This window comes from Phyllostomus discolor, chromosome 10 (genome assembly GCF_004126475.2).
Source record: "Phyllostomus discolor isolate MPI-MPIP mPhyDis1 chromosome 10, mPhyDis1.pri.v3, whole genome shotgun sequence".
NCBI lineage: Eukaryota > Metazoa > Chordata > Mammalia > Chiroptera > Phyllostomidae > Phyllostomus > Phyllostomus discolor.
In genome coordinates this window covers 78,688,019-78,713,869 of record NC_040912.2, presented here as the reverse complement: position 1 = coordinate 78,713,869, position 25,851 = coordinate 78,688,019, and the positions used below count along the sequence as shown (strand labels likewise).

Below are 25,851 nucleotides of genomic sequence, written 5' to 3'. Positions count from 1 at the left end.
CTCACTGTCCCCCCCCCCCACGTTTTTTCATTTTTTTATGTTTTACAAGTAAGACACATTCTGGCAAGGGTTAGGACCCCATGAATGAATGCATTTCTGCAGTGGAGCAGTGAAACCTTTAGGCAGTCATAGGGTTTAGAACCACAATGCAGGAAAATGTTAATGAGCCGTCAGATAAAAGCTGGACGGGGCAGGTGCTGCGGGCCCTGGTGCACTTGGCAGCCTGCGCCTGCCGGAGAGATGCGGGAACCCTGCTCAGCGCTTTCCAAGGGAGAGCCATTGTACCTGAAAGCCAAGACTGTTCAGAGTGCTTCTATTCACATGCATATTTCTGTGCAGATCTTTCAAGGGCCTTTCCTTTGAAATACAAAAAGATAAACATGTCTTTGAAATGGATAGGTGATCCCTTTGCCACTTTTGAAACCATTCTCCATTTCATATCTGAGATTTTTAACCCTTAAATTAAGACTGACTTTCCTGTTCACCTGAGCAGTTTTGCACGCGTTGCCAGCCCTTGGGAGAGCCATGTCACAATTCCTGTTTACATCTGAGTGTGGGCTCAAAACGCGATGAAAGGAAATTAAAACTTGAAATAGGTGTTTCGTCTGCATTGGATCTCATTTTGCTTGGGCATCGCAGTCCATTCTTATGTGACTGAACGTGGAGGTATTGTATTTATTTGACAAAGACAATCATGAATTTGTCAAGTTCCACATAGAGTAGCCATTGCTTTGCATTGAAGAAACTACAGTATTTAAAAATCTCAAGACCTGAGGCCTTCAAGCCCTGCACTTGGAGCATGAGACCTGGGCTGTTGCGTGTGGGCACTTGCTGCCTGTGGGACAGCGAGCAAGTGTGCAGCCTTGGAAGCAAAGCGTTCTTGGCCAGTAGAATGAAGACAGGAGCCTCTGACCTGTCTTCCCTCTGGGCGTGTTTTGTTTTTGTTTTAAATCAGTTGAGATAAATGGTTGTTTCCCCAACTGTACTTGCTGTTGGGAAGTCCAGGTCTCCACCAGCCTCCCGACAGTTGGAACTTCTGCTCCGATGGATCGGAGTTCACTCGTGAAGGGGGCATCTCCGGAGCCTCCACTCTTTCCCGGGCACTCTCTCACATGGGCATCCATCCCGTCCCTGCGGATTGCAGACTCTGGGATCGAATAACGGTTTTTTGAAAAGTATTCCCCTCCCCTGCTCTGAGAGTACCTTGCTCTTAGGCTGGCAGTAAATTTTTGAGTGAGTAAAAAATGAACACCAACCTGCTTAATAAGTGGCAGAAGAATTTTAGAGACCCCAGGGATGAGTTGGGCCTTAACCTTCATACTTTAAAATAGATTTTCCCCATTTTAAAATAATCTGTGTTATCTGTATTGGCCTTGGGTGGATTCATTCGTAGCTTGTGGAAATGCCAGGCTTTTGTTTTTAATGTTCTGTTTTTGAGGAAAGCCGGTACAGTTTGGAATATTAGAAGAAACTGTTGTGTAACTGTCCTTATTCTTAAATCTTTGGACCAAGAACTAACACATAGGAATTTAAATGTTTCTTCTCTCCCTTTTCCCTTTTCAGGAGAGGAAAAGAGCCTAAACAACTCATCCTTGCATTGTATGAGTGATCTATTACTTATGTTAGCTGTCCTTTGTGGTTGAATATTTATGTTGCTGTTCATCTTCAAAATTAAAAACTGTGTGATGGAAAATTTCTAGTGAAGGCACTTGAAACGTGTCACCTTAAATTGTACCTATTTATACTCTTATTAGCAAATTATGAGAGGGCCCATTTCTTCAAGTACTCATCAACACTTGATAATATTTGTGTAAACAAAACAAAAAGCAAACAAAGAAAATGCCACATTGATAAAGGTAAAATAAAATTACTTTGTCAAATGGTTTTGTCTCACAAATTTTCTATGACCTATCAAATGCCACTTACAAGAAAATGCAGCGGCGATGGATTTCCCAGTTCTCTAGGACTTTTTGACACCCAGGAGATTTTGAAGAATGACATCTTCTCTTAGGTGAAAGTTTTACTTAGAAAATAATAACGTTACTTAAAATTTTTTCTCCTTGGTTGGGTTTTACATGGTTTTTCTCCTACACCTCTGATAGGGCACCATGCTGGGGACGAAAGTAAATCCACCAATGAGAAACTGTCACGGCCGGTAATGCCATGCCCCTCACCTGTGCCACACACAGACTGTAGAGCATAGGTGTTAAATGTCTGCGTGAACACCTCGCTCTTAATGAGTCAGTCACAAAGGCGACACAAATAGCCTTCTCTGCACAGTCATGAAATTGTCTTTTGAAGCTCAGGAGTGCGGCGCCATTTCCGCCTCCTCCCTCCTCAAGGCTTTTAGCTGCTAACTCTGCTGAGGTGTCAGAATTTTCTTCATCATCTTGCTCTTCTTGGAGCGACGCGCACAGTTTGGGATTCTGAGCCTGTCTGTGGCGCCCTCCCTTCACGCGGGCTGCTTATTTTCTGTAGTGTTGGGGACGTATTACTTCTGAACAAATAGATTTGATTCAGTTTGCGGGTGCTGCTCAGCTGGTGCCCAGGAGTAAAGAAATCAACTCTATCAGGTCTGCGAGAGAGTTCAAAGGTTCGCTCAATTTTCAGGAAACTTTTTCTTAAGTAGATTTTCTGGATCGGAATGAGTTATTGGCGCTGGCCTCAATCATATTTTAGAAACTCAGGCGCTGGGCAGAAAGAAGTGGGAAGAGGGCAAACTCTGCCGTGGTGGCTCCAGCCTCCCCTGGCAGGGCCCTTTCTTCGTCCCTGCCTTCCTGCCCGGGAGGCGGCCTTCACCCCACACTCCCACCTCGGGAGGCGTTCGTGGTGCTCCCGCCCGTCTGGTCACGAGTCCCCATCAGGAGGTGCACTGGCAGTGAGCTAAAAGATCAGGTCAGGGTCTATCAGCCTGCATTCCAAGGAAATCACCGTGAGGTCTCCTAGTCTGTACGAGAATCTTTAATATTTGACTCTGCTCTTTGAGTTGTGTGGTTACTATGATGATGTTTTGAGTCAGTAGGATGGGCCTTCCACATTGGAGGAGCCCCAGGTGGGATGACAGAGTGCACATACTCCCTCCTGTGACATTTGCACGGTCACTCGGAGCTCTCGGAGGCCAAGAGGACCACAAAACTGAAGGCGCCTGTCTTGTGTAGCACAATGGGTTAGTTGTTCGTATTCCTCTCCCCACTACCAGGCTTTAAAGACGCCGAGTCCTCGTCCCTAGTGCCCACCCCTGGGCCTGGCCTGTATGAACTTGTCAAGAATAAGCACTTTTGAATGAATGAATCTTAGGTTTGCCTGTCAGGGGTCTGGGAAGAGGGCGAGGTGGGTGAGGCGATTTCATCGAAGGAAGTGTGCACTGTAAATCCCACAGGCGAGTGCGATAAAGCTGTGGATGGAGGTACTGTTCATGGCTTTCTTTTCTGGCTGTGGCTTTCAAGAGGGCACTGTGTGCGTGTGGGCACGCCAACACGTGTGCTCAGCGCAAGTACAGGAGAGGGTCTTACATTTAAGCAGGACACCAGGGGACCAGCCAGGGGATGATGGCGAGCGAGCGTGGGATGTGTTGTCAGCACAGATGTGAAGCTGTCTGCGTAGAGCCATCCAGTGGCTGTGCCGTTAGATGTAGCATCACCTCATCTAGCTCTTTTCAAGTAAGGCTGTCGACCTTGACAATGACTGTCACATTGCATAGCCCTCAAGAGAGCGAGAGGTTCCTGTGCGGGGAACATGGGGTAATTTAAAGTTACTCTCCAGGACTTGCGCGACATCATGGTAAATTCTCGCGATAACCCTTCTGATAACTGTGAAATTGCTTTGTCTCGCCATGGTAGGGGAAACAGTGAGACATCCAGTCACATCAAGATCAAAAGGTCTCAGGTGTATAATACAGAAGTCTAAAAGGTGAGGGGAGAAGGGAGAGACTGTTTTATCTCAGGTAGAAGAGCTAGAAACAACAGAAGGACTTAAGACCTCGTATTGACATTATTTCAGAAGTCACTACTGGTGAGAAAAACAAATACCTTGTATTTAGGGTAGATCTCATTACAAGCGTGGTTAACGGTTGCTGGGGGCAGAAAGGGTCGGAGAGGTACTGTCCCAGTAACTCCTAAAGAAGTTCTCTTTTTTTTTTTTTTAAAGATTTTATTTATTTATTTTTAGAGAGGGGAGGGAGGGAGGGAGAGGGAGAGAGAGAGAAACATCAATGTGCGGTTGCTGGGGGTTATGGCCTGCAACCCAGGAATGTACCTTGGCTGGGAATTGAACCTGGGACACTTTGGTTCCCAGCCCACGTGCTCAATCCACTGAGCTACGCCAGCCAGGGCTAGAAGTTCTCTTTTTCCATGTGATATGAATTTAGGCTCAATGCCTATCAGAAATTAAAGCATAATTAGTTCTTTATTAAAATGACACAAGCCTGTGGTCGCAACTTGAATTGTTATAGAAGGGTGTTTAATGAGACCGAAATGTATATCACCTCACATCCCTTTCTGGGGGTATCATGTATTTTTAGCAGAACGTTTCTCGGTTTATGTGTACATACAAGTACACTTATATTATAAAATATACTATTCAAATTATTTACAGCTTTCTATTTTGTATACCACTTGGGCCTCTTTTCACCCATGTAAGTACAAGTGGAATTCCTTTATTTCTAAAGGGATCAGAATAAAGTTTTCCAGGGGAGAGGTCTCTGATGTGAAGCTTGGGATGTCTGACCAAAAAAGCTAGAGAACTTAAAAGAAAATAAAAATACATCTAACTTAAGAACTGGATATGAAAAACAGTTAGGTACTTCAGAGAAGTATAGGACTTTAGAGGTTCACCAGAAAAACCACTTCCTAGAAATAAAAAAAAATTCAGCCTCGTGATCCTTTGGCACCATAATTCTTTATTAGTTATCACTTATTGGTGTGACTTAAAAATCCGTGTCTCTCTAGTTTGCTATAGGCTCCATAATAGTAGGGCCAGGCATCCTGTTTGCTCAGCATTATGTTCCAAGTTCTCGGCCGAGTGTCTGGCACAGACTCCCACTGTTCGTGAAGTGGAGAGATGGACAAACAAAGGGAAGCAGAATGGCACCTGAGCACGTGGCACAGTTTATATAAAGTGCGCAGAAGAAGAAACCGAGGCATGAGGTGGTGTGGCTGATCTGTAAGTAAGAGCACTTGCACCGTGGCAAGGCTGTCAGTGTGTCTAGGACTTGTATTCTAATTAGAAAACTAAATCAAGAAAAACCCTAAAACTCTTAATTAGTGAAGTTTCCAAAGTGCTTGGAAGGACATTAGAAATGCTAGCAAAAGCTCTGAATACATGTGTGTGGGGGTGGGGGTGGGGGGGGGGAATGACAGTAAAGGTGGAATGAAAAGGTAACTACAAAGGCAGTTTATTAATTTTGCCAAGGTGCCCAGGAGACAATGGAGTTTTCATGACGTGTGGCTTCTTAGAGATGGTAAGATTTGATGCTAGAGTTAAACATGGCTTTAAAATTTTAATTCTTCCTGCCCTTGGTTGGAAAAGGAGAGGGGCCGAGGGAAACAGATTTCCGAAGGAGTGGAAGGAAAGCATTCCTGCAGAGGAGGAGGCTCCCAGTGTGTCGTTGCAGACTTCACTGTAGTTACTCGTGAGGTGTAGAAAAAGCAGAGATACGGGCCATAAGGAAGGCCTATTTCTGATTAATTTGACTCTGTATGTCATGAAAGTAGAATGGCTTAAATTAGAAAGAAGTGTTTTTTCCTTTCTTATTTAATGAAAGTCTAGATAGAGGCTGTCAGTCCAGGGCTAGCTTGGTGGCGTCTGTGCCACCGGAGCCCCAGGCACCTGCTGTTTCACTCCTGCATCCTAGCACAGGGCTTCCCTCTCCTGGGTCAGCTCGTGTTCCAAGGAGGCTGCTGCAGTGCTGGCCATTGCGTCTACATTGCAGCCTGGAAAAAAGACGAAAGGGCTGAAAAGACCCCCTGCCACCTGAGGTCAGCGCCCTTTAAGCATTCTCGTAGGGAGTCCTACACAACATTCTGCTTACAGTTCAGCCTAACCAGAAAGAAGGTGGGAATTTGGGTTTGATTGACCCTATGTTTAACTTAGAACTGGGGTTATCTAAGGAGGAAGGAGAGAGATTGGGGCAAGCTACTGATGGTCCTTTCTGAGGGAAATCTTCATTTATCTTTCCAAAGAGCTTATGAGTCAGGATTTTTGATTCATTAGAATTTGCTAAGTTAATAATTTATTACTGTTCCTTAGTGATATGCATTTGAAAAAGTAGGGCCAAGGAAAATTACAGTATACTTATGGAAGTACACAAATGGTTATTAGCAGGAATTTAGGGATACTCAGGATAAATATGTGGTCTTTGGAGCTTATTGCTTACACAAAATAAACAGCATTACTCAGTGTTTAAAAAAAAAACACAGAGATTCAGTCTGAATCCATCCACCTGATGAGGTTCATGCACAGCTGGGTAGGTAGCTCCTGGAGACCCAGGCTCTGATGATGGGTTGCCTGGGGAGCTGAGAGTGGTTGGTGGGAGTGGCATTGAGACTGGGAACCTCTGGCTTCCACAAGGAGAAGCCAGGCTCTAAGCCAAGTGCTGAACTTAACATTGTTCACGTTGACAGACACACCCTTGGAGATAAGGCCCTCCTTTTAGATGTAAAAAGTGAGACTCAGTGTAAATAACCCAAACCATTCCTTGGTGTACCTTTTAGAAACAGAAGACTGAATCTGATATACCATGAATCTGAACCACTGTTGGTAGTTTGCAAGTTATTTAAATGTTAGGTTTGATTTTCCTGTCTTGTATTCAGCAGGAGGGAAGGAGATAAAAGGAGAGTCCAGAGACAGTGGAATCAAGATCCTAGGTTTAAGGGGCGCCAATAATGAAAGGTTCCTTAAGATGCCAGGTCCTCCGTTCAAGGGCCACCTTTCTCACCGAGGGTTCTCAGGTTCCTCCTGCTGCCTCTGCCCGCCTGTGACAGATTTCAGAGAGTGCGGGAGCTACAGCGGGGTGGGGGGGTAATACTCAAAGTAGCCATCCAGCTTTCCGCCAGAAGGTTTCTCCGGCGAAATAAAGAAACCACTAGATCAACTAACTTTAGACCATTAACGATATTTTAAATTCTATAGCTATTAATATCGATGTGGTGAAAATTTAGTTACATTGCAGCGAGGCTCCTGATTCTGTCTTATTCTATAAAAAGACGGGCCGGTTGAGAAACCATGAACTCTCTGGGGCCACCTAATGCCATCCAGGAAATGGCTCTTTCAGGGCCCTGTGCCTGGAATTGCATCCATGTTGCATCTGCAGCATTTAATTGCATCCCAAATGCTTAGCTCTTGTCTTGGGGGAAACGTACTTACCTGCGTCTAGCTGCTTACATGCAGGCCGTGACGAAAGCAGGTCCACAGTTGCTCATATAGAAAATGCAGTGAGGAGTATAGTATATACTAATACCAGAGTAAACCCTGTGTTTCCTGTACTTACAGCTGTAACCCTACTGTGCCCGCCGTGTGTTACAGCATTCCTCATGGGCTAGCGTTACAACAAAGGGTGTAAAGAAGTTTGTTTTCAATCTGAATACCTAACAATAGGAATGCTCTTATTGAAAGTGTCCGAGGGAAGACTTCTGTGGGCGTCTGTAAACACCAGAACTTTGAAACAGCTAGCCAGGTAGAGCCACGCTGGGGTTTGGGTGGGTTGTAGGAGGGATGGAGACCCGCAGTTGGTGGTGCTTACAGACCAGCTTAGATGGAAGAGAGCCGCACTTTCAGCCCGTCTGCTCCCATCCAAGGTCAGACTTGTTTCTTCTCTCAATCTCTCTCCCTAAACATGAGCGGAGTTGCCGTAGTCCTGAATGGATGACGAGTTGTCGCCATCTTCCTCTAAGAAGCAGTGTCGGGCTGCCAGTTTAAACCGCACCTCAGTGTGATGTGCTACACAGTCCCGCCCAGATCTTCATGGGAAGTGTTTTGTGAAACAATGAACAGGAACTGGTTAACACGTTTTTCTTGTGACCTTTTGGATTTGCTCTTTTTTCCTCTGCTACATGTATGATGATATTAGCTATAATAGAAAAGAAATAAGGTTCAGAACCCGAGAAAAGATTGCAGGAATACTGTGTGTGCATGTTTTCTTTTGATCTAATTTAGGCCTTGAAAACAGATACTTTCCAATCTAGCAGTAATGTGTGTCTGTGCATGTGCATTTTAAAATACGCTTTTACAGGGAGGCTCTCCGCAAATGGAAAGTGGCAGTGTATCGCACATTTAGAAGCCTGGGCTGCCGCCAGCACAAAGAAACTTGGGAAGGATGCCCACTCTTGTTGATTCCCATTATCTTCCTTCACTGTCGAAAAACTTTTGTCTTGCGTGGCAGAATACCAGATGCGTATACCCCCACACCCTACATTAGAAGTTTCGGGGGGTTGGAAAGAAATATTAGAGTACTGGCATCCAAAACCAGTCACACTGTTTTGCCCAAGACTTTGTGCTGTCACTTCGGCTATCTTAGCAGGTGTGATAAATTGGCCGGTAAACACCAACCCCAAACTCTGTCCTTCTCCTTTGCTCCAGAAGTGAGAAAACAAAGACCGTCAATTTCCCAGCCTCCTTTGCAGCTGGGGTTGTGCCTGGCATAAAATTCTGGCCAAGGAGATGTGAGTGGAAAGCTCTGGAGGGGCTTCCCTTCCCCTGCTTCCCTTCCCCTCGTCCTTCCTTGGACCTAGGGCGTGATAAATGGGGCTGCAGCAGCTGTCTTGAGACCGTGCAGATAAAAGCCACATGCTCGGGATGGCTGAGAAGGAGTACAGAGAGGGCCCTATTTATTTGATGGTATCCTTGGCACCTGCATCAGCTCTGGGCTTCCAACGCCCAGACGACTTATTATATGAGAAAAATAAACCTCTTTCTCGTTTAAGCTGTTGTTTGTAGCTTTAAGTGTCACCGCGCTGTTGCTGCTGTTGAACACAGTGTGAAGTGATACCCATTTCCTTGTGATGTGGCCGAGCAGACCGACGTGCCCGTGGATTTGTAGGAGACACGTAGTGTGTGTAGTGTTCCAGGGTCTCCATGTTCTCTTGTATCATTTGCTTTAGACTCGTCTCTGTCCCGTCCTCTTTTAAGTAAAAACAAAGGTTGGAATACAGCTTAGCATTAATGGCGTGACTGAGTGTTCTGAGTATAATGACGAACGGGGTGCGATCCTTGCTCTTCGGGGTCCCATGGACTCGTAGGGGAGACCACACACATGTGCACGTTGTTGGCACAGTGTGGCAGATGCTTCGGTGAGAGTCCAGGGTGCTGTGAGAATGCGGACAAGGGGTGTGAACCGGTTAGCTTTTACAGTTTAACAAGGTGCTGCAAGCTCAGTGGCTTGTGACAGCCACCATCTCTTCACCTCGAGATTCTCCAGGTCCCCAGTTTGGGCTGCTAGCAGCGGGGCACCTCTGGTCTCCGCCGGGCTCCCTCGGCCGAGGTTTTGTGGTCTAGGGTGGCCTCGCCCAGGATGATTTTCCATCTCTCCTTTAGCAGAAAGAAGCTTGTTGACATGGCACCCAGCAGGGTTCCAGGAGAGAGGCTCGTGTTCGCAACTGGCACACCATCATCTTGGTCACATTCTGCTGGCCAGAGCAAGTCCACTCACACAGCCCAGGTGAAGGGGTGGGGAAGACTCCGCCCTTCCATGATGGGAGGAGCCTCAGGGTCCTGCCACCGAAGGGCGCGAGTGCAGGGAAGAGCCGGCAGTGGTGGCCGGTTCGGCAGTCTTCCTCCGGGCTCTGAGGGGGCTGGGCAGAGGCACACAACAGTTTTCTTACAGGAGTTCATGTCAGATGTTTAACGTTCAAGGATAATAGCACATTCTTTTTTATTAGCACTTCATAAGAAGCGATGCCATCAATCATCCTCGCTTCTGGAATCATTTTTCAATATTGCCAGTTTCTACTCTTTCCTTACCTTTCGAACATTCGTTTTAAAAATAACCCATAAGAAGATGTTGCTCAGAGAAAGGAAAAGTTGCATGTCGAGAAGTTCAAGGATTGAAATAATGGTTGGACTTTTCTCTATCGTGTTTCTCCTGGACCATTTAAGGGGATTTTGTTCACCTAAGATGCTTCATAATTAAAAGGTTCAATGAGAAAATCCATTTGGGGATCATGATGAACAGTTATTTCCTGTCTTGGAGATTTACAATGAATGCATAGTCCTGGCATTAAAGTACTTTTGCTATTTAATTGAGTTAATTGGATTTCATTGGTGATAAGGTCCAAATTTTTGGTTTGGTTTTTATATGGGCTAACAGTGTCACTATATCTGTATCTATATCTATATTTATATCTATATTTATGGTTCAAAGAGTCCATTTAGTTTTTTTCCTTAAAAGACACATTTTTCATTTTCACCAATAACTTTATTGATTTGGATATTTTGAGTATGTCAGCTTTCTCCCAATATTGGCTTCTAGTGGGGAGAGGCCAGGGGTGCTGCTAAACATCTCCCAATGCGTAAGACAGCCCCACAGCAAAGAATTACTTGGCCAACATGTCAGTAGTTCCTGGAAACTTTGCAAGCCACCTCTGACACGTTTGATCAGTTACAGCACCTTCTCCACACACTGCACACATCTTTTTTTGCATTTCAGTTGAGTTTTTACCTTTCTTGAAATGAAAAACATAATATACCAAAAATGTTGCGTATTTTCTTTTGTCTTCAATATTAAAATGGCTGCACAAAAATTCACAAATTTTGATAAGTTTTTGTTAAATGCACACTGATCTGACAGCTATCACAATACAATCTAACAAAATTGTTTCAAATGAAGTTAAAGACAACTAAGCACTACCAGACCCACTGTACAGAAAAAACTCAACAAGTGTTTTGGCCAACCCAATATATACATATATTTTTTTTCCATAGCCATTAACATTTCCAGCACTCCCCAGCCATTGTCCTCACGTGTCTCGTTTCTCTTGAGGAACCAAAAAATAGGAACAGGCGAGCAATGTAAGAGAAATCCGCGCTTTCATGGAAAAAGGATTTTTGTTTTTCAGAGATTTAAATTTTTATTAAAATAGCTTTTAAAAATATTACCAAATGGTATATACTTTTGCTTACTGTTTCAATGATTCTTAATAACAAGTAGCATTCCTGCAATGCTTCCCTGGATATAACTCCAGGGACTGTTCAAAGAACCTTACATGGATTATCGTTTTTAGCCCCCCAAAGACTCCCATTAGGTCGTCGTTTCTGTTCTCCCCCTTGGACAGCTGCAAGGCTGCTGCCGGGGTGAACTAACATGTTTCATCCCACAAGGCTGGGGCCGTCATCCTGCAGCCTGACTCCGAGGTCCGTGCCCTTAGCCACCACATCTTTCTGCGAAAAATCGCTTGTCTCGGTGTAGTGTGCTGCGGGCAACATAGTCATGGGTTACCGAAGTATGGGAAAACTGTGTACAGCGGAACACTCGGTCTCCCCAACTCAGTTTGTGTTTTTAGTAATTGACCTCTGGTGCCTTATATGGCAAGATGTTTTAATGTAGAAAATGAAAATGTCTATCATTTCCAATGAGGCCTTGACCCCTAATATCGGTGACAGAAACATCTCCGAGATCTAGAATTATGTTATTGTGGAGATGCTTTACTTCCTAGCAAAAGGTAAGCCTTGATCAGATTTTTGATAGTGCTAACACATCTAGAAGATATTATCGCTGTACTTTGAATTTATAAAACCTACCTTCTCAAAAGAAAATCTTGGTGGACATTATGTCTTATGCTTATATCAAACAATAAAACCTTGTTTGAAAGGCAAAAGTACTAAATTAATGTTTTACTGTTTGATTTGAATAACATTTCCCTGCCACAAATCCATACCACTGGGCGAGTCAAGTCCAGTGTTTTCCCTGATGATGGCGGAGCAGGGAGCCGCGGGATGGATGCGAGGGAACCTGTTTTAGAGTTTACGCTGTGGAGGCCTTGCCAGGCCCAGGAGCAGTGTGGCTGCACACGGTGCGGCGAGCACTCGCAGGAGGACACCTTGTCAGGGCGTGGGCACCTTTCTGCACCTGTTTTTTTTTTCTTTTCCACGTCATTTTACCAGGTGGTTTGTCTCACACCCCACACAGCTGGAGTACTTAGATAGTGTTATCCACAAAGTTCAAAGGGGATACATATGGAGTTTGTTTACAAATGATTATAATATACAAATACATGTAATCGCTTTGTGTATGGCCATATTTATAAGCATGAACATACAGGGTCTGGCAGAAGTAACGCCTGCTTGAGTGTGGTCGGTAGGGTTATAATATGGTTGTAATAATTTGTAGCTGTAACGGGAACATTTCACCTAAAATGTCATATGGTGTGCTTTAGTGTGATACTGTGTTACAGAATTACATGCTTATGATTTTGTAATAAAAAGGGATGTTATTTGTGCTGGATCCTGCATATAATCTTCATCTTATTTGGAAATAGAAATGTGAATATTACTTATTCGAAGCATAGATCACATGGGTCTTAAGACTTGGCTATCAGAAAATAATCAGACAAATATAATTAATGTAAATGTGTACTACTGCAAGCTGCAGGGCTGACCAAATGCCAACACACTTAGTTATGATGATGACGTGAACGTAACAGTAATTTATAATTAGTAAGACGAGCAGCAAGTACAGTCTGTTACCACCTCAAGACAACAGATAACAAGAACGGTCTTTCCAAAAATCAGGTCATTTCTATTACCTTCGAGTGTGTTCCGTGCAGGGGTGCCGCAGCGTCGGGGCACATGTGTGACACCAGAGTTCAAGGGTGTTCTGGGTCCGATTTAGAGAAGCACCATGCGTCATGTGCTACTGCTCTACTCCTCGTTACTCGTGCTGTAACACGGTCACCTTATGCCTTTGACAGTCATACATCAACATCTAAGATGTTGACGTGAGGGGAGGGAGGGTGAAGGGTGCACACAGGACCCCGCTGTGTTTGCCCCTTTTCTGTAAACCTAAAATTACTTCACAAGTCTAACATCATTTCACAATGCAAAGTTGAAGAAAAAGTACTTTTATTTAGAAATGTGTGGACATTCTGCAAGAGCTTGACATTTAAAAATATACATAAAACCTCAACTTGACCGACATCTTCAGTATGTATCCCCACCACACACGCGCTTGCACATTCTAGCCGCACTAAGTCGTTTGTTGTTCATTGGATTCTATGGGGAGAAGGGAGATCGGAGTACAGCTTTTGTATGTACTGTCACATATTCACAATGCACGGGACTACTGCTGTGTCCGTCTCACTTTAAGAAACAGAACAGCGCAGTGAAGCCCCCTGCGGCTCCTTCTTTAGGGCACACCTCCCGCCCACCCCCTTCCACCTCCCCCGCCAAACTGCCACCGTTTAGAGGTAATTGTTGGGGTTTCTGTTCTCTAATTCTGTTTCATTATTTTGTGCTTTTCCAACCTTGACCGAAATTACGCCCTTCTGTATCATACCCACAACTTTTTTGTCTAACTTTTTCTTTTTCACCACAGCATATCGTTTCTCTGTATGAATACCCAGAATTTCTACTCTGCTCCTTGCAGGCAGAGAGAGACAGAGAATGTATGTGTGTTTATCGGTTCTTCATTTTTAAAGTATTTTCTGAGACCAAAAGAGATCTGCTGTCCTGAACTCCAGTCACACCGCTTTTAAGTGAAGCCTTTCATTGTAATTTTCTTTTCTTTTATGTCAGATGGAAAGCTCCATGAGGATCTGACTCCCTAAGATGAAGGTTATTGGGATGATAAGGATGTGTTTTTGTTGAATAAATAAGTAAACCCTTAAGTGAATTACACTTTGTCTGTAAGTAGGTCTTTAGCATATTTATGTTTATTCTCTAAGTTACATCGTTTTGCCTCCTGGGGACTTTTCTTTGGTAGAAAAATTTATGCGTGGTGGGCAACCGGCTACCGAGGTGGAAATATGGAATATAAATAAAGACAAAAGCTGTAAATTGAGAAATTATATGCTAAGTTTGTAGGCAGTGCAGGAACAGGTATTTTGCATTCAACATCCCAGGGGAAGTTTGGCAGCGTCAGCAATACTTTCACCTGCACTGGGCATCGCCAGGCGAGGGGAACTGAAGTCAGTTTATGTGGTGGGACCACTCTTCCCTTTGTTCATCACTCTTGTTAGAAAGCTCAGAACTTGTTTTGGATCATTTTGAATTCGTATCCAGAATGGCATCGCCCAAATTAGTTCTTTTTCTTTAAAATTAGTTTATTTTGATGTTGCTCTTACTCCGAAAAAACACTTCATAGATGTCACAGGGTCCTGGCCCATCAAATTGATTTCTACGACAGCGACGGACGTAAGCAGGTCTAGTGTCATCGCTGTTTCGCAGGCGAGGAACACGGGACAGGAAGTGGGGGAGGTCGGAGGACCTGCTGAAAGGTCGTAGGACAGAACCGCGTCTTTCAGCCTAGTGCCGGCTTGGTCCAGACATTGCCGTTTCAATGCTTGAAATAATTGAAAGTATTAATCAAGACGTTATGGCTCTGCCAGCATTTTAACAGATAATTCAGTAACATAATACTCACTTGACAGTTCATCATAGTAATACGGGGTGTTTCTCTCCAGCGTTCGTGGTGATTAGTAAGTGCATTTTTTACTGCCCTCTTTGTTAGAAGGGTTCAAAGAACAGCTTTAAACCAAACATGGCAACAGAGCACTCATGACTGGTATTGCAGAGGAAAGACAGATTTACAAGTGGACCTGATGTGGCACAGCCTGAAGTTAAAATATCTGAGAAAACAAGCGGCTTTTTGATAGCTTGAGCCCTGCAGATGAATTAAACCTCTCAATATGTAGACTAGTGTGGCTGAGCGCTCAAATCGCAATTTTAAAAAATGCAGAAGTAGTACACTCAGAATATTGTCTTCATGTCAGAAATGCACCTTTGTGCTTGAAAATGATAAAAAATTACAATCGATCCTTACAACTGTTCTGTTCATCTTTATTGATCAGGTGCAAGAAAGATAAATCGCAGCCCAAATAAGATTATAGTAAATGTTAGCATCGGAGGGGACTGCAGGTTGATAGAGAGCCATTCATCATCTCAAACGGTGACCTGTCCGTTCTCCAGCCACCCTGAGTCGGCTGTCTAATCACATACCTATTGATTTTATCTGCATCCACCAGACCTGGATGTGACTGTCATCGGCCAGCCCAGATTGTTAAATGCGAAGGGGTCACTGGTGTGAAGAGGATTTCATTTTCATTTTCTCACCAACCAACAATGATTTATGAAAAAATAAACTACCCCCAGTCATGCATGTGGACCCTGAGTGATTAGAGAGAAAGGTGCACAATAGACCGCCGTATTGTGCTCTTTGTACTGTGATGCGTTTTGCACAGTATCATTGCGCCTGAAGGCTCATGGGGTCACGGAGGCCACCCCCTGCAGACAGGTTTGAAAGTAGCCAGCCAGAATGGATAATTTTTTATTTTGCTGACCCTGGCAAGGCGTTACTTTGCTATTACAGCTTAATTTATGTTGCTTATGTGTTCATTCATGTAGTAGTGAAACATTTTTTTGGTATAAAAATTATGTAATTCCATCCCTTTGTTCTTACTCATCAATTTGTTGTAAATGTCGATGTCCTTACGGTCACGTGCAGGCAATGGAACACATTCTAGTCCGTGAAGAACCGTCTGGAAGACAAAATACAGTGTGAAAAGAAATAATCCTTTAATATCCTGGGTGGAACACTGGAATAATAGGCAAATGCGATGTGTGTGAATTTCATTATTCGATCTCAAGCATCTTTTGATCTTACAGGGATTGATTTCAAATCAGGGAGATCCAACTAATCCTCCAACAATATGTGAGGAATTTATCAGAAGTCTGAAAGAATGATGAATTATAACTGTGAAAGTTTTTACTCTGTAATCTCAACCTGTATATCAACAACTAGATACTTTTTACACGTATTTTTACAAGAATCCATTCCACTCGGGCAAGAAATCTTTGTCCTGCTGCTTGAGTGGCTGAAATAAGAGCTTGTGTGTTTCTGTCATTGTACGTCTTGCACACGTGTCGTCCTCTTGCAAAGTGAAAACTCTGCTGTCAATCTTTCTCCACAGAGCTCAGAGTTCTACAAAGTCACCACCGAACAATACCAGAAAGCTGCTGAAGAGGTGGAAGCAAAGTTCAAGTAAGTTTCTGATAGTATTCTAATGATTCTCCTTGACAAGATGAAAATACACCTTTTTTGCTTTTTGAACAGGAGACAGTTTGGTGTGTAGCTCTCTGGAGTACTGGGAAATAGGTTTTGTGGTTGAGAAGTTTGCACGTTATCTGCTACAGTGGAATTCACATGCACAGTAAAAGCAATTGGGGAACGCTTGTCACACCTCAGTTTCGTGAACAAGGGGAAAATAGAAAGCAATAATAATAGAATTTTCATTTGGAATAATATATAAGATAGGATGCCCTTGTTTATGAAGGTGATATTAAATTGGTAACTTGATTACTAGAAACTTATAGAAACCGTTCCCTTTTGTATAATAAAATGACGGGCATGTCCAGTTGGGGTATCCTCTTTTCTCGAGTTCAGGCTGTTTTCCTTTCTTCACATGTACCTTGAAGCCATTTAAATCTCGGGCTTTAACTCACCCTCGATTGTGGAGGTGGTGTTAAATCACTGCCTCTCTTAACCCTTGCGACGTTTAAGTGAATGTCCTGAGATTGGTGGCCTGCAGTGTCTGTGACCCACAGCCCTGTGCTTCCCCTGTGCTGCCAGTTCCCACATAGGTAAGAAGACAGTGTTCAGAGTTGTTCTGAGTGTATGAATAGTTCCGTTGTGTATCTTCTGTTGGTAGCACGAGTGCAAATTAGCAGGGCAGGAAAAAAAAATGGTGGTGTGACAGGTCCAGGTGAAAGAGTACTGTATTTTTCTGACCATAAGACGCACCTAGGTTTTAGAGGAAACCTAGGAGGAAAATAGGAAAAAAAAAATTTGAAGCAAAAAATGTGGTAAAATATTTAATAACATAAATAACATAATATTTCACCAATGTAAATGTAAACAGGACTCAACAGCAACATTAACAACCATTATTCTTCCCGGGGCGGGGGGGGGGGGCTGTTGGCATGCGTCTTATAGTCTGAAAAATATGGTACTCGGTGGCTTGGGCTCTACCTGCCTCCCTAGTGCCTGTTTATGAGCATCTGACAAGTGATTAATCCCTAAGGTGGGACATTATTGTCTTCTGTTATAGTGCAGTTTGTGTGGTGATGGAAATTGGTTGTTTTAACACTGATTAAAAATGTTTGTTTAAAGGTGGTTTGAAGTACATTTAAACCTTAGACAAATCCTCCATTCTTTGTTAGAGAATCACTCTTTAGGGGCAGGAGGAAGCGACCTTCTAAGAATGGGGCGCATCCCACTCTTAACGGGTTACCCTGCTGTCTTAAGAATGTAGATGTAGAATTGGATGTGGACGTCATTTTAGAAGGTACACTACACATGTGTTTTTATTATTTCTATCTTTCCGCTAATGATAAAACAACACTTTTTAAAGCTTTTTGTCTCAATACTATTGACTTGACACCTTTTGACTTGGCACTATGGGTGTTTCTTCAGTATATGATGATAGCTATGAAAATAACTAAAATTTGAAATAAATCAAAGGAAATCATTTCTGACTAGAATGATCTGTGAAGTCATCATAATGATGATGTTTTACATGAAGCCTGAGGAAGAGTTTTGGTGGAAGGGAAAAGTATTCAGAACAAAAATCATGCTCTGCAGTTGGTGGGTGACAGGTTAGTGAAGATCGATGGTTTGTCTCAGAGAGACCAGGGCAAGGTAACGTTGGAAAGGTCAGCAGGGTCATTCCTTAGCTGGTGGGCTAAGAGGTTGGTCTGCACCAGCAGGAAGTGTTTGGAAGGTATTTGACCCGGTGGGTGCCCTGATTCCCACGTTGCTTCAGGAATATCAGTCTGACAGTGCGTGCGAGGCTTGGCCGGAGGCATGAGGAGCAAGCACTGGAAGTCCTGCATGACAGGCGCTGTAAGTGAGGGAGGGGAGGAGAGAGACGGCTGCAGAGAAGTCACTGAAAGATCAGACGTGACGTAGGGGCTGATTGGTGGGCTTGCCAGTGCTGCCGTAACAGAGTACCACGGACTGCATGCCTTGAACAGCGAGGTTTACTGTCTCACAGTTCTGGAGGGTGGAGCTTCAAGATCAGGGTGTCGGCAGGGTTGGTTTCTTCTGAGGCTTCTCTCCTTGGCATACGGACGGTCGTTTCCTCCATGCGTTCACGTGACTTCCCTCTCTGCACGTCTCCTAACCTCCCTCTCTTATAAAGCACACCTGATTAGAACCCATTCTGCTGACTCCCTTTTAACATAATTACCTTCATCCAAATATACTTTCTGAAGTACCGTGCGTTAGGACTCCAACATACGAATGAGGGGGCAGGGGGACACAATTCAGCCCATAACACCTAGAAGGAAAGGGCAGGGGAGAGTTTAACAGGTTTGTGAAAGCCGGATTTCATAGGCAGAGGTCAGTCTGGCCTTCGGTGAGAAGAACCTCCCTTCAGAAGCCCTGCCCAGCCACCGTGTCACTGAGCCTGGGCCGGCCCGCTGGGAGTGAGAGGCTCACAGAAATCAATTCCTGTGACTTACCTTTTCCAAGGCAGCACGGACCTGCAGCCTGGACTCAGCAGCCTTCCCAGCAGAGCCTCAGCAGCATGATCTCCCTGACCTCTGTGAGACACTATTTATTATATCCTACCCTCATCTGGTGTGGTAAAGAATTGTAGCCTTTCCCACAGATTGGAGGCATGAGAAACAAGAGCTGGAAGTACTAGATGACAGGTCCTGTCAAAGACAGAAAGGTCTTTGACCCAGCTCCTGGGAGGTAACCTGGAAAACCTTGGACTTTCCCAGGTGATGAGAGTGTCTTATTAGTCACGATGAGCCCCCTGAGCCACCTGGGGCCAGCCCAGCCTCTGGGGAGCTTTCACAGGAGACTGAATTCAGCCCCGTGGGCAGTCCGTGGAACAAGCCTGTGTAAAGAGGCCCAGATGGAACTCTGGGCATGGAAGGTTAGGTGAGCTGCTCTGGTGGATGGTCCTCCGCCCCTGTTGTCACACATTTGTGATTCCAGGATGGTGCATCCTGAGGACGATGGAAACTGCCTTGGGCACCCTCCCAGACTCCAGCCTGTGTATCTCTTCCTTGGTTGGTTTTCTGTATCATTTTTCATAAGAAGTCATCACTGTGAGTTCAGTGGCTTTCTGTGAGACCTGTGGACCCTTTTAGCGAATTGTCAAGGTTTAGGGTGGTTTGGGGAACCCCTTGAACTTTCAGGTGATGTCAGAAGTAAGGATGGCTTTGGGGTCCCTGCCCTCAGACTTTGCAGTTTGCCTAATTCTAATGCAAACAGAAATCCTGCTTTTACACACTGGAAGACTTTTAAGAGTTAGTCAAAGTAGCTTTCATTATATAATTTTTTTTCAGCTGCTACCTGCCTGGCTGAGCTTCCTAGAATACTGTATTTTGATTTTCTGTGAATTCATTAGCTTCACTCCTAGGAAGTGATAGTGCTTTGTCTATAAGAGACACTTTTACTGTCTTTTTTTTTTAAATCCCCACCCTAGGATATGTTTGATTTGAGAGAGAGAGGGAGACATCGATGTGAAAGAAAACATCGATCGGTTGCCTCCCATATGTACCCCAACTGGGGCTCGAACCTGCAACCTTTTGATGTGTGGGACCCGGCCAGGGCTTTTGCCCTCTTGAAGGCAGAGGCTACTCCAGGGAACTTCATTTCTCCTTAGAAGTTTGACCACCTCAGATAAGCAGGGCAGCTTCAGTCTGCTGCAAGGCTGCGTGCCCTGGTCTTCCTGTTGCGGCAGCCGTCCCTCTGGGGCGGCAGGCTCTGGAGGACATTGAGGAGGCTTTAGTTAATTTTTTTCTGCCAGAGGGATTCACTGGGGTGTATCTTGGTTGCATGAATGGAAGCTTTTTACATTGCAATTGTAGGGGCATATCATACACCTGAAACAGGGTCACACAGAATCCCCGTGAGAAGAAAGCAAGCCAGGAGCCCTTGAGGCTGAGCGTGGTGAACACCAGTCACACCGATGCATCCTGCCGCCGAGAGGGCTAACAGGACTGTTTTAGCGATGCTTAAATAGTAACTCACACTTCAGGCCCTCAGTTTATGGTTTTGGCAGTAAACCATTAAAACACTTTAGATTTAATGGGATTTTTTTCTACCCTGTCAATACCTCATTCATTCTTGGAGCTCCTGTGCAGCATGGCATGCCCTCTGCTGACTGAGTGCACAGCCAGGAAGGAAGGAGAGGGCGGGGCCTGCCAGCACAGAACTCAGAGCCCATCAGAGGAGAGGAAGAGGAAGGCGGAATTTTAAAATAGAGCTTTTTAAAAATACAAAGTTAGGTCTACTGTGATGGAATCATTGCACCCCTAATAAGTATCTCATTTCCCCAGTGGGAATTAAACAATTTGGAGATAAAGAATTGTGGTGTTTATTTGCCTGCAAGAACTTCTTCCCCACAATAGCTTTAAATTTTTAGCTGTAAAACTCAAGTCACTGAGCAAATCCAGATTTTTTTTTACATCTAGTTTTTATTCAACAGATGGGCTTTTTTTTTCCCCAATCCAACTAAACAATCATTATTGGCACTTCCTGTCACCTTTACCACCCTGTGTTGTTATCTGTTAAACAGAGCAACTGACGGTGCGGGTTCCTAGTTACACAGTGACAGTATCGGGTTATAGCGTAGCTCACGGACAGTGATGCTGTGTGTTAGTCCTTATTTCCCAGCTTATAGGTGATTAATTAAATAAGTTGTCATACTAAATAATGTTACCTTGATAGTGCTTAGCACAGGTCTTGCACAAGGTAAATAAATGCTCAATAAAAATCAGATTTATTTTATTGTTATATATTATAATACATGTTTATTATAATATTTTATGTCCAGCTCAAGTTATGAAGCCATGCACCATAGAAGTAATTTCTGTATTTGTTTCCAAACAAAATCTAGACGGTGTTGACTTCCTCCTCGCCATCCCCCCACCCCCCAAAAAAAAGAGTTCTCATTCTCAGGGAGCTCCCAGTCCAGCCAGGAGATGGCAAATAACACGTGCGTGACAGGAGGGCGCAGTGAGGGATGTTTTGGAGCGACAGGGACCGAGTGCCAGGGGCCCTGGTTCCTGGCTGGCCTCCGAATCCGATCTCTTCAGGTGGACGAGAGCCGGCATCTACACCCCTGCCAAACGGCAGTGCTGTCACCGGGGTGTTCTGTGTGTAGCGTGCGATTCTTTTAAATTACAAACACCAATATCCAGCGAATGTAAAGTAAATATCAAAGAAATGTGGAATATTTTAAAGACAGTATAAACCTTGTGAAGAAAATGTAATATCAAGCAAACGAAGAGCATTTTAAAAACAACTGATACTCCATTCCTGTGCTGTGCTTTTGATAGTGAAGTGGGCAGTGGCATGGACCCCAGCAGTGCCGGGAGCCCCGTCGCCGCGCTTTCAGTGCAGGGAGAACTTTTCAGGGGGGCCTCCATTTCTCTGCAAGGTGAAGTGCGCGTGATGGGGCACGATTCCGTGGAACCGTGTGTGGAGTGTCGGTGATTCTCCTCTGTGTGCCGGGCTGCAGCAGGGGCCTTCACTTCGTCCGTGATCGGAGTGGTCGGAACCTCACTTAAAAATGTGGGCTCCGGGTTGTCCTCACGGTGTTGAGAAGATCAGTTACCCTGTGGAAGAACAGTGGGTGTTTCAGAATATCTGAGGCATGCTATGCACACAAAACTCTTACAGACAAAATGAATTTTGTAAGTGTCACTATATATTCAAAGGTTTTCATCTATGTGAAATCCTTTAACTTTAAAATTCCTTGGTTTGCTTAGGGTTTCACTTTGGCAATACTGTTTCGTTTCTGTTTTTGGGTAGGTGGTTTTAATAGCTGTACAGTAACTCCTCACTTAACACTTTGATAGGTTTTGGAAACTTGGACTTCAAGTGAAACATCGCATAACAAAACCGATTTTACCCTAGGCTAATTGATCAAAATGAGAGTTAAGTTCCTATGGCATATTTTTGATCACCAAACTCCCCAAACTGAAAACAAAACAAACCTTCTAAATAAAGACCCAAAACACTTGTAATATTAAACATTTGAAATGAATGAGACCTGTACATTTAAGAAAGATGAGTAAACACAGGTAAGATAATGGTTTTCCAACCTGCTGACCCCAGTTCAGGGCTGTGGGGGGCCAGAGCCCGTCCTGGCAGCTCAGGGAGCAGACTGGGGCCCAGCCCTGAACAGGAGGCCCCTCCGTGGCCCCCGTACTCACTGCCCCCCACCCTACCCCACCCCAGTCATTCAGACCGGGGCAGTTTAGACACACCAGTGAGCCTCAGGTGCGCATCGCAGGGACGTGCGAGGAAACTGGAGTCCCGGGAGAAAACCCACGCAGACAAGCGGGGGAAGGGACAAACTCCACACAGACAGTGGCCGTGACCAGCACTCAATTTTTCCCCCTCATTACTTCGACAAAAGGACGGTGGAAAAGTGACAGTATTGGAGGACCAGCTGTACTAGGAATGAGTCAGTGAAGCTGAGGATGACACGCCGGTGGTATCAGCAGGTGTTTCTCGAGTTCTCTGTAATTACACGTGTGGGCCATGGACAGTTTTAAGCAGCCGCACTTAAAGATCCTGCTTAATTGGCTGTAAAATAATTAAATAAGCTTTTGACTGGCAAATTTACAATTCTGTTAGATGCATAAGCCAGTGCGCCTGAATGTCAGTGTGGCTTCAGTTTGGAAATATTAGATGAATAGAACTAATTGTACTTCAGGAACAGAGTTTACTCTGATTAATAGCCTCAGAACTCTTCTAGAAGTTGAGTCAAGCAAATTTATGTTGCTTACCTTTATGCCTGAACTCTTAATTAAAACTTATTTCATAAGTTTGAGATTTTCAGGCTTGCTGTGCCTTTCTCTCTCCAGTTTCTCCAAAGTTGAGCTCCTGCAATTTCTCAGTGACTCCTGTTGCCTGTTGAATCTCTGGCCTCATCAAAAGGATTAAAATTATATGCCGTTGTACATATGTTTGTATCTGCAGTGGACAGGTGCCCTGCATATCAGCTCTAACGCTTACTGATGGATACTTATAACCTAGTTTAGTGCTGCGTGAATGGCTGTGATATACCAAATGTACATGATAAATGTTTTATCTCTGATTCCCATTGATCAGTTTCTAAATGATCAAATGGTTTATCTCAGTAAGACACTAATTCACATTGATCAGATTCTAAATGACCAAGTTGACTTGGTTTCTGCTGAACACAAATTGTATTAAAACAACATTACTCGGACACGCTGCCTTTTCGAATGCGGGAGTCATGTTACCAGCATTTACATTATAAGTAGAGTTATTGTATTATAAAGATGTCTCCTTCATAATGAAAAGTTTACACAAGAAGAAAAGAATGCGATATTACAGGAAGAACAGGGCTTCGGGCAAGGGTTTGAGCTTTTACTAATTAAATTCTACATTTGTATTGGGCCTTTCTTCCTCCTTTTTTAATTTGAAAGGCTGCGAGCAGGAAATTCAGCAGCTGCAGTGGTGACATTTTATTCCCTGTGGTCCTCGGGGCCAAGGAACATCTTGATTATTTAGTAAGAGACTTCGTAATTGAAGAGGCAGAAATTCTGGAGAAAGTAAATATACCTAAACCCTTTGTGCATAAGCCTGGCTACAATTGCCTATTGAGAAGTTTTGGGCTATTTGCTGTTTTTTGTTTTAGAAACAGCTCACCGATGTCAACTTCTCCAGTATTTCACATACCCTCTAGAGTTTGTTCTTCGTGTTGCTGGAGGACGATTTCAGTTCTAAAATTGAAAAGCATTATTTATGAGCTACGAATATGCTTTGTATATGAAGCAAATGGCAACTGCACATTCGGCTGAAACATGGTCTTGGTTATTTAGAACACCCGATTCCTCAGGCAGGTTATTTATTACATCTTTGACTTTTCCATCTGTAAAATGTATATTGTAACTGCCATTTTCTTTAGGGCATTCAAGCTGGGAAGGTTTACAAGTTTAAAAAAAAACAGTTCTCATTGATCCTCATGTAAAAAAAATGGTCTTGCGTAGTCGTTCCATTCAATTCTAAGGTGCTGGCCGCCGTTTCAGCAGTGTTCTAGGTGGCGGCAGCCCTTCTGTGCCTCGCCGGGGAGCAGCAGAGAGCAGTCTGCCACCTCTCCAGCGACGAGTCTGTCTCCTCCCTGGTCCCCACGTCCCATCTGCCTCCGGCGACACGCTGGTTCCAGGGAGACAGACCTGCTTTGGAACACGTCAGTCCCTGCCACTATTTCTTGTGATAGGCACGTGTAACTGGTTGGTTATGGGAGGAAGAGAAACCGTAGGCAATTTTTTTTCTCTTTAAGATTGGAACCCTTCTAATCTGATAAAACTAGTCATTTCCTTTCATTTTAATCCCTGGATCAGGTCACCGTACTTAGTCTACATACTGTTGTTCTCTAAGATAACAAGTAAACACCAAGAAATATTAACACCACTTGGGAGTTAGGTTTCCATCTGCAGCGTGTCTCTGCTTCCTGCGTGTCCCTGACAGCATTCCACGCTGTGCAGGGGTGCCTGCAGAAGGGAGCAGGGCAGGGCATCCATGCTGACTGGAACACAGGGCTCAAGAGGGCAGGATGGGGTTTCAGCCACAGACGGTGTGTCTGTTTCACGAAAGGAGCACACACCGCACCTGCCGCCTGACCACCTGCAGTCGGTCACACGGCCAGAGGGTCCCTGCAGAAACATCCTCATCTTTTTAACAGCAAAGGAACCTCAGGCCGCCGGGGGCCTACCCTCAGGCAGTCAGGGTAGCCACATCCCGTCAGAAGTCCATGACCCAGAAGTCTCTTCTGCGTCCCAGCCATGGCGGTCAGCGTCCGCTTGGGTTGCTTTGGGCATTGTCTTTACTGTAATGTGTTTATGTGTTACGTGTAAACTACCAAAACCAGCCTTGTTGCACTCCTTCGGTTTGTGGCCACGAGCACCTGAATTCACGACTTGTCCCTGCGAGATAAATCACTCTGTTTTCCCTTACAGGAACATTAGCATTGAACTTTCTTTTTTAATCAATACAATCCATTAAGAATCTAGCATACCTACTTGGTTATATGAAATATTAATTACACACTGTTCGTTAGATAAATGAAGACTCTGCCAAAATGATAGCTTGTCACTTTTCTTGATTATACTATTTTAAATGAGAACATTTTGAGTTCTAGGGTAGGGTGTGTGGAATTTTGGAATTTGTTTACTGAATCTTGCTTATTTGAATAATTAACTCCACAGCTCATAGTTTTAAGTGGGACTGTTAATTTTCTTCATCTTGCTAATTCTGGATAGAGTTCATTTACTTTTTAAAGGATCCAGTTGGAAATAATATTTTTGGTTTTCCCACTGATGTTTTCAAAGATGAGAAAAGCTTATGTTGCTTCCGCGTGCCATCCAGCTGCAGGTAGAAACCAGGGAAGCTGTAGGAAAGCCAAATAGAGGTAACTGTCGTCTGGTTGACCTACCACATTTCCAAAGATCCAGGAAGTCTTCTAGGAGGCATGTTTTAAATTCTGTCTTTCTGTCAAATTTACAAGGCCTTGAGCATGGTTAAAAATTGTGTCAGGTTATCTACACAGAAGGATGGCAGCTCTCAGAGCGGGTGAGGTGACGACAGGCGCAGGCGAGTGGAAGGTTCCATAGGCTGTGGTTGAGGGGATTTTTATCCGTGAGCTGGACTCT

General features: G+C 44.2%; 1 protein-coding gene across 3 annotated transcripts in view; it reads left to right on the top strand.

Annotated features, from left to right (window-relative positions):
• Window positions 1–25,851, top strand: part of CHCHD3 (coiled-coil-helix-coiled-coil-helix domain containing 3) — a 264,641-nt gene that overhangs the window by 189,783 nt on the left and 49,007 nt on the right. For all 3 annotated transcript variants that reach the window (XM_036010917.1, XM_028525538.2, XM_028525537.2), the window contains one exon: window positions 16,116–16,186. In XM_036010917.1, coding sequence (XP_035866810.1) covers window positions 16,116–16,186 — 71 coding nt within the window. The remainder of the gene's footprint in view (window positions 1–16,115; window positions 16,187–25,851) is intronic.